This window comes from Octopus sinensis, linkage group LG4 (genome assembly GCF_006345805.1).
Source record: "Octopus sinensis linkage group LG4, ASM634580v1, whole genome shotgun sequence".
NCBI lineage: Eukaryota > Metazoa > Mollusca > Cephalopoda > Octopoda > Octopodidae > Octopus > Octopus sinensis.
The window spans coordinates 152,969,038-152,982,029 of NC_043000.1; the positions used below are offsets into that span (position 1 = coordinate 152,969,038).

The 12,992-nt window shown below is 38.9% G+C and overlaps 1 protein-coding gene across 1 annotated transcript in view; it reads left to right on the plus strand.

Moving 5' to 3' along the window:
* LOC115210672 (gephyrin-like) overlaps positions 1–12,992 on the plus strand; it is a 177,343-nt gene that overhangs the window by 106,275 nt on the left and 58,076 nt on the right. The window contains exons 9-11 of the mRNA XM_029779333.2: positions 8,985–9,116; positions 9,377–9,469; positions 10,388–10,443. Of these exons, the coding sequence (XP_029635193.1) occupies positions 8,985–9,116; positions 9,377–9,469; positions 10,388–10,443 (281 nt within the window). The remainder of the gene's footprint in view (positions 1–8,984; positions 9,117–9,376; positions 9,470–10,387; positions 10,444–12,992) is intronic.

The following is a 12,992-nucleotide window of genomic DNA, read 5'->3' on the forward strand; positions in this document are numbered from 1 at the left end:
CTTCAATTCACTCTTTTAATTATGTTGCCTTGAATGAGTTTGACAACACAGGCTACAGAAGACTGTTCAGTCTTGTCAGAATCAAGGCAATATCTCTAGCACTGGTGCCATGATAAATTCACCCATTACACTCTGTAACATAATGTAGATAACAAAGGGTAGAGTGGACCCTTTAGTTTTTATCTGGGGTGTGGCAACATCCTTTGTGTCTGTGCCACATTAAAATGCACTCAATACACTCTGTAAAGTGTTTGGATATTAAGAAGGGCATCACCCATAGAAACGATATAAAAATGGAACATAAGATTGAAATGTGGGTGGGTAAATTAAACTTTGTGATCTCGTTTACTCGTTTACTTGTTTCAGTCATTTGACTGCGGCCATGCTGGAGCACCGCCTTTAGTCGAGCAAATCGACCCCGGGACTTATTCTTTGTAAGCCCAGTACTTATTCTATCGGTCTCTTTTTGCCGAACCGCTAAGTAACGGGGACATAAACACACCAGCATCGGTTGTCAAGCAATGCTAGGGGGACAAACACAGACACACAAACACACATACATATATATATATATATATATATATATATATACATATATACGACAGGCTTCTTTCAGTTTCCGTCTACCAAATCCACTCACAAGGCATTGGTCGACCCGAGGCTAAAGTAGAAGACACTTGCCCTAGGTGCCACGCAGTGGGACTGAACCCGGAACCCCGTGGCTGGTTAGCAAGCTACTTACCACACAGCCACTCCTGCACCTACTGTGATGGACATTCTTTTTATACAACTTCACTCTCTTGACAGAAAAAGGGGCATCGGTGGGACTAGTTTCAGTCTTTATTAAAATTCCATTTACTACTAGGTGCAGAAGTGGCTGTGTGGTAAGTAGCTTGTTTACCAACCACATGGTTCTGGGTTCAGTCCCACTGCGTGGCACCTTGGGCAAGTGTCTTCTACTACAGCCTCGGGCCAACCAAAGCCTTGTGAGTGGATTTGGTAGCCGGAAACTGAAAGAAGCCCTTCGTATATATGTATATATATATATGTATATATGTGTGTGTGTGTTTGTGTATCTGTGTTTGTCCCCCTAGCATTGCTTGACAACCGATGCTGGTGTGTTTACGTCCCCATCACTTAGCGGTTCGGCAAAAAGAGACCGATAGAATAAGTACTGGGCTTACAAAAGAATAAGTCCCGGGGTCGAGTTGCTCGATTAAAGGCGGTGCTCCAGCATGGCCGCAGTCAAATGACTGAAACAAGTAAAAGAGTAAAAGAGTACTAAATACTTGGTTTAATTAACCAAGCTCCCTACTAAACTTTGTGGCCTTGTACCCACGTTAGAGATGGTCATCAACATCATCATCATCACCACCAGCAAATTACTACTACTGCTGCTACTACTACTACTACTACTACTACTACTACTGCTACTACTACTACTGTTACTACTGCTACTACCACCACCACTACAACTACCACTACTACTACTACTACTACTACTACTACTACTGCTACTACTACCACCACCACTACTACTACTACTACTGCTGCTGCTGCTACTACTACTACTACTGCTACTACTACCACTACAACTACTACTACTGCTACTACTACTACTACTACTGCTGCTGCTGCTACTACTACTACTACTACTACTACTGCTACTACTACTACTACTACTACTACTACTACTACTGCTACTACTACTACTACTACTGCTGCTACTACTACTACTACTACTGCTGCTGCTGCTACTACTACTACTACTACTGCTACTACTACTACTACTGCTGCTACTACTACTACTGCTGCTACTACCACCACACCACCACCACCACTACTACTACTACTACTACTACTGCTACCACCACACCACCACCACCACCACCACTACTACTACTACTAATATAAAACCAGAGTCTGAAAAATCTAGAGGTGGTCTTGTGTTGGTAAAAAAATCATTTAGCAAAGCTGGCATATGAATAAGTTTGTATGTGTTGGGGAGAAGATGTTTACAGTAGCAGTGAGAAGATATCCTTGTGTGTTTTGCTTAAAACGTCAGGATTCTTGTCTCCCCAAAGAATACAAACTTGTCTAAATTTATGAACATTATTATTGTTGTTGTTGTTGTTGTTATTAATGTTGTTATTATGGCTGTGGATAGCCGAAACATTAGTGGGAATGTCAGATAAAATGCCTTGTAGTATTTTGTTTTGATCCTTTACATTCTAAGTTCAAATCGTGCAGAGTTTTGACCTTGTGTCTCAGGACTAATAAAATAAGGTACCAGTGAAGCACCAGGTTGATATAACTGACTGCTTTCTATCCTCAAATTTCTGTGTGTTTACATTAGAAATTATTATTATTATTATCTTCCACCAGGAACCTTTCGAGACGTCTCCCCCTTTTGGGAGTTTTTCATTGTTTTAATAATCATTGTTTTAAAGTTTTTTACACGGATTTTTTAACAAACGGACAAAACCCTTTGTAACCTTTCGTCCTGTCTTGTCCCTTTATGTAATCATGCGTGTCAGCCCTTGTGGCCAATAAAAAATTTATTATTATTATTATTATTATTATTGAGTGAGAGAGCAGCACACACCATCACAGTGGCACTGGGGTACGAATATACAAAACCCAATCTATATATATATACTCTTTTCTCTTTTTACTCTTTTACTTGTTTCAGTCATTTGACTGCGACCATGCTGGAGCATTGCCTTTAATCAAGCAACTTGACCCCGGGACTTATTCTTTTGTAAGCCCAGTACTTATTCTGTTGGTCTCTTTTGCTGAACCGCTAAGTGACGGGGACATAAACACAAACACCTCAAAACTGGTGGCCTTGAGCCTAAATTTAAAACTGTTGATGTTGTTGTGGTTCATGTTGTTATGTGCAATAATATGGGAGTAATTTTTTGTCATCTATAACTCTAATTACAACAATATAAAAAAAAAAACATTAGAATAGTACTGCCTTTCTAAGTTTATTAATCCCTTTCTTTTAAAATGAACACACACACACACATCAACATCATTGATTAACATCCATTTTCCATGCTGACATGGGTGGGACGGTTTGACCAAGGTCTGGAGAGCCAGCGGTTGTACCAGGCTCCAATCTGGTGTGGCAGAGTTTCTTAATGCAAAGCACTCCGAGAGTATAGTGGGTGCTTTTTATGTGCCACCGGCACAGGAGCCAGTCAGGGGTATTGGCATCAGTCATGATCGGTTGGTACTTTTTACAAGCTAGCAGCACTGGAGCCAGTCAGGCAGAACTGGCATCGATCACATTCGGATGGTGCTTTTTACGTGCCATCAGCATGGGAGCTGGTCAGAGGGCACTGGCTTCAGCTACAATATTTTTTTACTTGACTCAACAAGTCTTCTCAAGCATATCATATTGCCCAATGCATCAGGAGTATTCTTAACTGGGCCAGACATGCATGGCTGCGATCTCACTTTAGTTGTTGGGTCTTCTCAATCACAGCATAACTCCAAAGGTCCCAGTTTCCTGTCATTGCCTCTGTGAGGCCCAATGTTCGAAGGTCATGCTTCACCACTTATCCCATGTCTTCCTGGGTCAACCTCTTCCACAGATTCCTTCTATAGTTAGGGAGTGGCACTTCCTCACACAGCTGTCTTCATTCATATGTAACACATGGCCACACCAGGGCAGTTGCCTCTCTTGCACACCACATTTGATGCTTCCTATGCCCAATTTTTCTCTCAGGGCGCTTACACTCTGTCGTGTATGTACACTGACATTATACATCCAGCGGATTATACTAGCTTCATTTTTGCCAAGCCTACGCATGTCCTCAGCATTCATGGCCCATGTTTCTCTACCGTGTAACATGGCAGTTCACACTCATGCATCATACAGTCTACCATTCACCCTGAGTAGAGAGGCCCTTAGATGCCAGCAGAGGTGGGAACTCCCTGAACTTTGCCCAGGCTATTCTTACTTAATCACTACACTAACAGAACAACCACCCGCACTACAGACTTGGTTGCCTAGGTAGCAGAAGCTATCAACTACTTCTAGTTTCTTCCCCTCACATGTGATGGAATATGTTTTCTGTACATCTTCAGTGTTTATTGCTCTAGTGCTTCTGTCACACACAAGAACTATTTTCCCAGTTAACCTTCCTTTGATATTGCTGCACCTTTTATGTGTCCATAGCTTACACCAGGTACATCATGTGGAGTTTCTACCCAGGCCTTTTTTACAGATCGAGCAGAACCATCTACCTGAAGGGGATTGTGATTTGACAGCCTCCCTACTTACTAAGACTTTGGTTTTGACTAGGTCAACCCTAAGGCCCTTTGATTCTAGACCTTGCTTCCACTCCCTAAACTTTGTCTCCAGTTCTGGCAGTGACTTGGGTATTAGAGCAAGGTCATCAGCATAGAGGAGCTCCCAGGGACAGCCTGTCTTGAATTCCTCTGTTATTGCCTAGAGGACTATAATGAATAAGAGGGGGCTGAGGAGTGATCCTTGGTGAACCACAACTTCTACTCAGAATTCTTCACTATATTCATTGCATAAGGAACTAGGAGATTCCTGTCAAAGGTTTTCTCCAAGTCAACAAAAGTCAAGTACAAAGGTTTATCTTTGGTTAGGTATTTCTCCTGCAATTGCCTTACCAGATATATAGCATCAGTGATGCTTCTGCCTGTAACAAAACTGAACTGTGTCTCATCTAGGTTAACTCTCTCCCTAATTAGTTGGGCTATGACCCTCTCTGTTACTTTCATCACCTGATCCAATAATTTGATACCCCTGTAGTTATTTCTATCTAAAGCATCACCTTTACCTTTTGTAGCAGTTGACTATGGTGCTGCCATGTCAGTCATTGGGTATGACTCCTTCTTGAACTACCTGATTTACGATGCTGGTGACAAGACCATAACCTATATTGCCCAATATTTTAAGCATCCCAGAAGTGATTCTTGATAGGCCAGGTGTTGTCCGTTTTCATATCCTTAATTATTTTATCTACCTGGGTACTCTCGATTCAGATAGCTTGTCGCTCAGTTGGGTCAACCTTTGGCAGGCTCCTCCCATTCATTCTCCACATTCAGCAGTCTTTCAAAATGGCTTCTCCAAGCCTTTTTCTTTGCAGATTCATTAAACACAAGGGCACCATCATCTATGCAGACACATTTCTCTCCTATGACATCATGGTCTTGCAATCCAAAATACTTCAGTTCTCTGGTCCTCACATCACTGAACATTGGCAAACTTCTTCTTTTCTGCTACTCCCTTGGCTATATATATACATGTCTCTTAACTTCCCTTTTGGCTATCTGATACATTCTCCTGGTGCCCCCACTATTCCAGGCATTCCAGGCCTGTTTCTTGGCTCTAGTGGCCCTGTGTACAGTGTTGTTCCACCACCATGTTATCTTAGGTCTGGCCTGTGGCACTGAGCAAGCTGTCTCGCAGGAATTCCCTGCTGCCTTCTATGTCACAGGACTGTAGCTCCCCCTCCCTATCATTAAGTTTTTTGGTAAGGACATCCCTAAATCTCTGACCATGTGAAGGGTTCCTAAGCTTCCAAGTTCTTCTTTCCCCGATTGGTCTGGTTTTTGGCATCCTTCTGGCCTTGGGTCTAAAGTCACTAATAACTAGTCTATGATGGGGTGTACATTCTTCACCAGGGAGGGTCTTTGTATTTAAGAGCAACCATGCATCCCGCTGTCTGGTGTGAATGAAATTGATCTGGCTAGTGGAGCCACCTGATTGGTAGGTTATGAGGTGGCTGGCTGGCTTCCTGAAGTTGGTGTTGCAAATCGGTAGGTTATTTGCATCACAGAACTCCAGGAGCCTAGTTTCCTCTTCATTTCTGGTACCAGCTCCATGGCCTCCATGTACACCATGGGAAATACCAGATTGTTGTCTGATATGCCCATTAAAATCTCCAGCCACAAAGATGATATCATTATCACTTGTCTTTGAGGTAGCCTGCAGAAGAATATCCTAAAAGTGATCCTTCTGTTCATTTGGTAGGCCCGCTTGTAAGGCATAGGCAGAGATTATTGTAGCTATACCATTCTGCAAGAGTAGCCTGAGTTTAAGTTCTCTATTACACACCCTCGTACGTCTACGATCTTATCCACCCATTTCTCTACCTACACCCCCTATTCCATCACTATTATCTTCCCAGAAGAGTTTATACCTATGTGCTTTGCCTGTGAGGACTCTGGCTGAAGCTCTTCTCCATCTTACCTTTTGAACACAACATACATCAACACGTCTCTGTTCAAGCATCTCTACAATCTTGCTAGATCTACCTTTCAATGTGCCTACATTTAGAGCGCCAAATCTGAAAACTGGGAAAGAGATATGGGAGGTAGCACAGGAAGGAGAGGTTATTCAGTACCTGAAGAGAAGGATCTCGTGAACATTTGGTAACAGGCATCATAATAGTTGTTCTTGCTTTTAACCGACCATCATTCAGAGATGTCAGAGTTAAGGTTTTTACCGCTACTAGGTGGGTTGGGGTGGAGGAGTGAGAAAGCATTGTATATGAAAGTGTTAGGGGCATTGTAAATATAAGCGTTATGAGCCTTGTGGGAGAAGTGTTACTGATGCTGCAGAAAGAAAAAGGTAAGTGGGCTACTATCTGGTTTAGTTAGTCTAAGGATAGGTGGAGAGAGAAGAGAGGGTAGCAAGATTACCAATAGAGGAGGAGAAATGGGAAGGGCAACTGGATGTCCAGTAAGCGAAAGATTTCTGGTGAGAGAGAGAGTGAGAAAGAAAGATTTCCGGTATTGGTGGTGGGGGTGGGAAATGATGGGGGCAATCACCAACATGAAAGGTCATTTTAAAGGTTATAGCAAACAAGAAGTTATTTCAGAGAAAAGTATGAAATAAGTATATATATGTAGCCAAGAAACAAGGTTAGTCATTGTAGGGTTAGAACAAACAAGAAAGAATTATTTTAGAGAATGGATGAGTTTGAATGAATATATATATATAATCAAATCAAATCAAAATAGATGAACATCAATGGAATTTATATCTTTGTGGTACCAGTGCCGGTGGCACACCAGAAAACCATCCAAACATGGCCGTAGCTAGTATCGCATTGACTGGCCTCTGTGCTGTGGGCACGTAACAAACACCATCCGATCGTGGCCGTTCGCCAGCCTCATCTGGCACCTGTGTCGGTGATACATAAAAACACCATCCGAGCGTGGCCGTCTGCCAGCCTCGTCTGGCACCTGTGTCGGTGGCACAAAAAAACACCATCCGAGCGTGGCCGTTCGCCAGCCTCGTCTGGCACCTGTGTCGGTGGCACATAAAATCACCCACTACACTCTCGGAGTGGTTGGCATTAGGAAGGGCATCCAGCTGTAGAAACACTGCCAGATCTGACTGGCCTGGTGCAGCCTTCGGGCTCCCCAGACCCCAGTTGAACCGTCCAACCCATGCTAGCATGGAAAGCGGACGTTAAATGATGATGATGATGATGATGATATATATATATATATATATATATATATAAGGGTAAAGATCCCCTTTGGTCATGAATGATCATGGGATTGCACCTAGAAAGTGACCCTCTGAAGCACAAGCCTGGGAAAGATTGTTTATGGAAGGCCAGCAGTCACCCATGCATTCCAGCTTCCCCTTTCCATGCCATCAATGTTATCCAAGGGAAAAGCAAAGTCCAATACAGCTTGGCACCAGTGACATCGCACCTCATTTTTACAGATGAGTGAACTAAAGCAATGTGAAATAAAGTATCTTGCTCAAGAACACAACACACAACCCGGTCTGGGAATCAAACTTATTACCTCATGATTATGAGTCTGATGCTTTAACCACTGAGGCATGCACCTCCATTGGGTGTTTATATGTCTATGTATGTATCTTTTAAAATATTGGGTTGTCTGGAAAGTTCATGCCGATTTTTAAAGGAAAGAAAAAGGTCAATAAATACTTGCCATTAAATTTTTAATAAACCAAATATGAACCATTTTGTTCATAATGCGTCTCCATCTTTCCTTTAACTTGAAAATACCCTCTTTCTAGAATTGAAGGGGTTTCATGGCAATCAAGGTATCTTTTTACTTCATCCAAGGAATTGAAATTTTTACCATTAAGACTATTCTGCAGAGACCTGAATAAGTAGAAATCCGAAGTAGCAATATCTGGTGAATATGGAGTGTGAGGTAACACATCCCAGCCGAGCTGCAGCAATTTTTGTCTGGTTCCCAAAGTATCAAGTACCAAAAATGAACTTTCTTATCTTCCATTTTAAAGGGTCACAGAATTAGCACAGGTTATAGGAACATAAACCTTCTTCCACAAAAAGATAACTTAAACTGTGCTCTAAATGGCGGTGTTGTCAAAGCCTATTTTATGGATTCAACCATGTTCTAAAATAAGTCGAAAGGTAAGCTACTATGAATCGGCATAAGCTACTATAAATCGGCACAAACTTTCTGGACAACCCAATACATGAGTTTTGCTTTACTTAAATAATAATCGGTCTTGATCTCTAGTGGTAGAAAAGACTTGCCCAGAGTACCTACTGCATGATACCTTAGGTTTGTCTTTTATTATATATATAGTCTCTTGGCTGGCAATGCCCTGTGAATAGAATTAGGAATCAAAAACTGTATAGAACCTTGTTGTATATGTGTGTGTATATTCATGTGTGCACGAGTGTTAACATATCATGTCTTCACTTGCCACTGTCTTAATGAAATGGTGATACCATGTTTACATTTCTTGGTAACATTACAACTAATTGCTCTGCGATTTAGAAGAATAATGATATAGAAAGAAAATAATCCCTTACTTGACAAATTGGTAAGGATTGGCAACAGGAAGGGCATGATACTATAAAATGTTGCCTCACATAAGTCCCCATCGAATCCATGCAAGGAAAAAAACAGACATTAAATGAATAAATGAATAATCCGAGCTCTGTCTATATTCTTTGCATTTCTTCTCTTCTCAGGTCATGTTGATACTACCCATGTGGCCAACCGTGCCCGGCAATCATCATATAAGATGATTTCTGTTGAGTCTGCTTTAGACATAATTTTGGCAGAAACTCCTGTTGCAGAGACTGCTAAATTTAAGTACTCAGGTAAGTAGAATGACTTTCTTCAACTGATTTTTTTTTTTTTTTTCATGTGATGGGAAGGCTCTTTCTTGATGTTTATTTGTATATAAGATATATGGTTTTGTTTTAAACTGTTAATTAGTGATTTTGTAGTGGAGCTATTAAAGTGTATTTTTGAATGCATTCTTCATTAGGAAATTATTCAGTGTCATGCCTTAATTTTGATATATTTTCTGTATAAAATTTCATTTCACATTGCCTATTTTAATCTGTTCTATTGACAGAGTGCCTTGGTTATTATCTAGCAGAAGATGTGTTTGCCAAAGAACCCGTACCACCATTTCGGGCTTCAATCAAAGATGGCTATGCTGTGATGAGTAAGTTAATCATGATATTTTCATGTGTTCTGCCTTTAACCTCTTGGTATCTAATTTTTCATGTCAGCACAAATAAATTTGTTTTCATTAGTTTGAATGTTTACAAACAATTTGTCAAGCAAATGTTTTTACAACTGGATGTATTTCCTAACACCATTCACTCAAGTGTGAAATCAGGAAATCAGGGTGGTATTTGTTTTCAGTTATATTGACTAAGGCAAGAAATATAATGAGATTTTGCTAAAGAACAGAATTCAATAGTGAGAACAGTGTGATTCCACATCCTTGAAATAATTCATCTAGTAATTTAATCTTAACAAATACTGCTCTATAAATCAGTGTTCCTTCACTTTGAACTGCCTGTTTGTTTCTACACATTCAGACACTTGCATAACATTGGGATACAGATATGACCATATAGTTAAGAAGTCACTTTGCAATCCTGTAATTCTAGGACAGTGCCTTGGACAAGTCTTTTACCACAGCCTTTGGTTGACCCAATCTTTGTGAATGAAATTAGGTTGATGGAAACTGTGTGGAAGCCTATCAGATGACTGTACCTTTTCTTAGGTGTTATAGTTAATCAGTTGCTCAGTTTAACACCACTATCTGGCCCTCAAGTACCTTTAATAGAGTCCACTCTGTTGGAAACATTCAGAACAGGTTTTCAGTCTGAAGGTAACTCAGATTGTGTTTTCTTCTCCCCTTGTCAGAATTTCTATCAAAATCTTTCATCAAATAGAGTAAGCAAGTACGATGAAGCAAACTGTAACAAAAGGCTAAATACAGTTTCTGTGGTACTTTTAAATACTTGAACTGAGGAATAAAACTTGTACATTCTTTTAATAGTTAGATACTTCATTTGTATTCTTTGACCATATCTATCCATTATTAATGTTATTTTTCTGTAATTTTCAGGCAGGGATGGTGTTGGCAAGAGATTGGTTATTGGCAGTGCAACAGCAGGAAATACTGTAAGTGTATAATTAAACAGTTGAGAGTGTACGTCAGCCAGAGTCTTAACTTAATGTTAATTATTTCATTTTATTTTTTGAGACAGTCGGCACCTATCATTTACAATGTCTAATAACTGTTATGGCAAATATATTATCTGAAAATCTTAACACAGGTAAAACAGAGAATTAACAATTTTATAACAATTTGTCAGAGATTGCCTCTAATTTTATGATAAAGATCTATCTCTGTTAAAAAGTTCATATTTACATTAAAACTGTCCATCATAATTTTATTATGTTACCTTCTTACCATCAGCTTAACAACAACAAACTTAGTTGTGTCTGAGGAGAGTCATACTGTCTTAATTCCTAATTATCTAACACACTCACTGGTTTGATTTCCACTCATTTATTATTTATATTTTTTCTTCCAAATTTTCATTGTTTTTGCACCGTTGAGGGTGTTAGATAATAAGGCAGTATGACTCTATCCAGATACAACAAAATTTGCTTCAACACACGAATTCACATGAAGAATCTTGCAAACTAGATATAAAAACAATTTCCTAGAAACCTCAACTTCTTGATTATTTTCAAAATTTGAAAATATATCCAGTATATTTCATCATAAAATGTAGTAGCATAAGAGTTAACAACATATGCTAACCCTATAATCAGTGGATTAGCACAGTTGTTAGAAGAACATCAGGCAAAGCGTTTAGTGATATTTAATTTGAACCTTTACATTTGGAGTTCAAATCCTGTTAAGGTCAATTTTACCTTTCACCCTTCCATCATGTACTGAGGTTGATTTAATTAATTTACTTAATTGATGCTAGTGTCTCCAAGGCTTCTTGAAACAAATGACTACGGCTGAGAATTCTGAATGCATTTTCTTAGTGCTGCTGGGGCTTTAAAAGATCCCAATGGCTGTAGTATTCCTACGAGGAGCAGTGACATCAGCTATTAATTGCTTTGAAAGAAATAATCCTATAATTAACAAATTATGCGGCACATCACTGAACATATTCTGTTAGATCATTTATCTGTTTCACTTTCTCAAACTAAAGCTAGATACTGACCTTAAAAAAAAAAAAAAAAAAATTCTGTGGTGTATGAAAGATATTTATATTTTTATTATAGAAGATAGTTCTGGCATACTGAAAGTTGGAAGGTTGTTTAAAGGCATTCATACAGTTTGGGGTTACCAAAAAATTTGGTAAAGATATGCTGGCAGAAATATGGAAGTGGGGTTCCAGGAGGAAAACTATTCAAAGAAATTTTTCTAAGAATTGTAGCAGAGGAATGAAGAACTTTAATATTGTTTAATGTTGCATCAGAGAGAAGGAGGATGCTAAGAAGAAACACCCAGAATGAAACAGCGTGATCTATTCTTTTTTTAGCATTAGCCCCTTTCTCTCTCTCTCTCTCCTCTCTCTCTCTCTCTCTCTTTCTCTTGTTGCTGCTGTTTTTTTTTTTGTTTTTTGTTCTTGTTAGTAGCACTTGCATGAACTACAAGGTCTTCAGCATAATTACCAAAGTTTTATCACAAGTGTTGCCTCTCTCCTCTCTCAGCATTTCTGGAAGAAATTCTAGATTTTAATGGATGCTATTAAAAGAAGTCTGCACAATTGGTGGCAACCACCAACTGTTTGTTAGCTGTATTTATGATATATATATATATATATATGTATATATATGTATATATATGTATGTATATTGTCTGTCATTTATTTATACAGTCTGCTAATAGTAACTTTCTGGTAGAGTTAGTCGTAAATCTTAACCAACAGTAGTTCTTCATGGTCTGATGAATTCTTTACTTTTTGTTTAATAAACATAAATACATATGTGTGTATGTGCATGTGTGTGTGTGTATGTATGTGCATGTGTGTGTGTGTGTGTGTGTGCATGCTGAGTTTGTTTTTGTTCTGGTTCAGAATAGACAAACTAATATGGTAATGTTTAATTTTTCAGACTGTATTGTATAAGAATGGTAGAATTCCTCCATTCTCCAAAGACTGTCCTAGTGTAGTCCTTTAGAAACTATTTTTTTTTTCATATTCCACATCTTCCTTTCATTGCCCTGTAGTTGTCAAGTCTGGTAGTGCACACTCATATGTACAGGTGCACACACACACACACACATCTGCAATGACATTACATATATTTATGTGTATATTCTTGTGTTATATAACTGGCCAATACGAGTCTTTGAAATGCAGCTTCCATCATCGTCTTGTGTCTGTTTCCATACTGGAAATGGTCCAAGTCAGTTCTTATTCAGAGTTATTGCACTTCTCATCATTATTATTTAATGTTCATCTGTGCTGGCATGAGTTGGACTGTTCAACAAGATGTGGTAACAAGTCAGAATCATATATGTGTGTGTGTGTGTATGTATATATATATATATATATATATATATATATATATATATATATATATATATATATATATATAATAAATATTAGGGAATAAATCCAGATTTAGGATTGAATCCAATTTTATAGTAAAATATTATATTATATTAAATTAGAGACAAAACCACTATTATGCAAATCAAA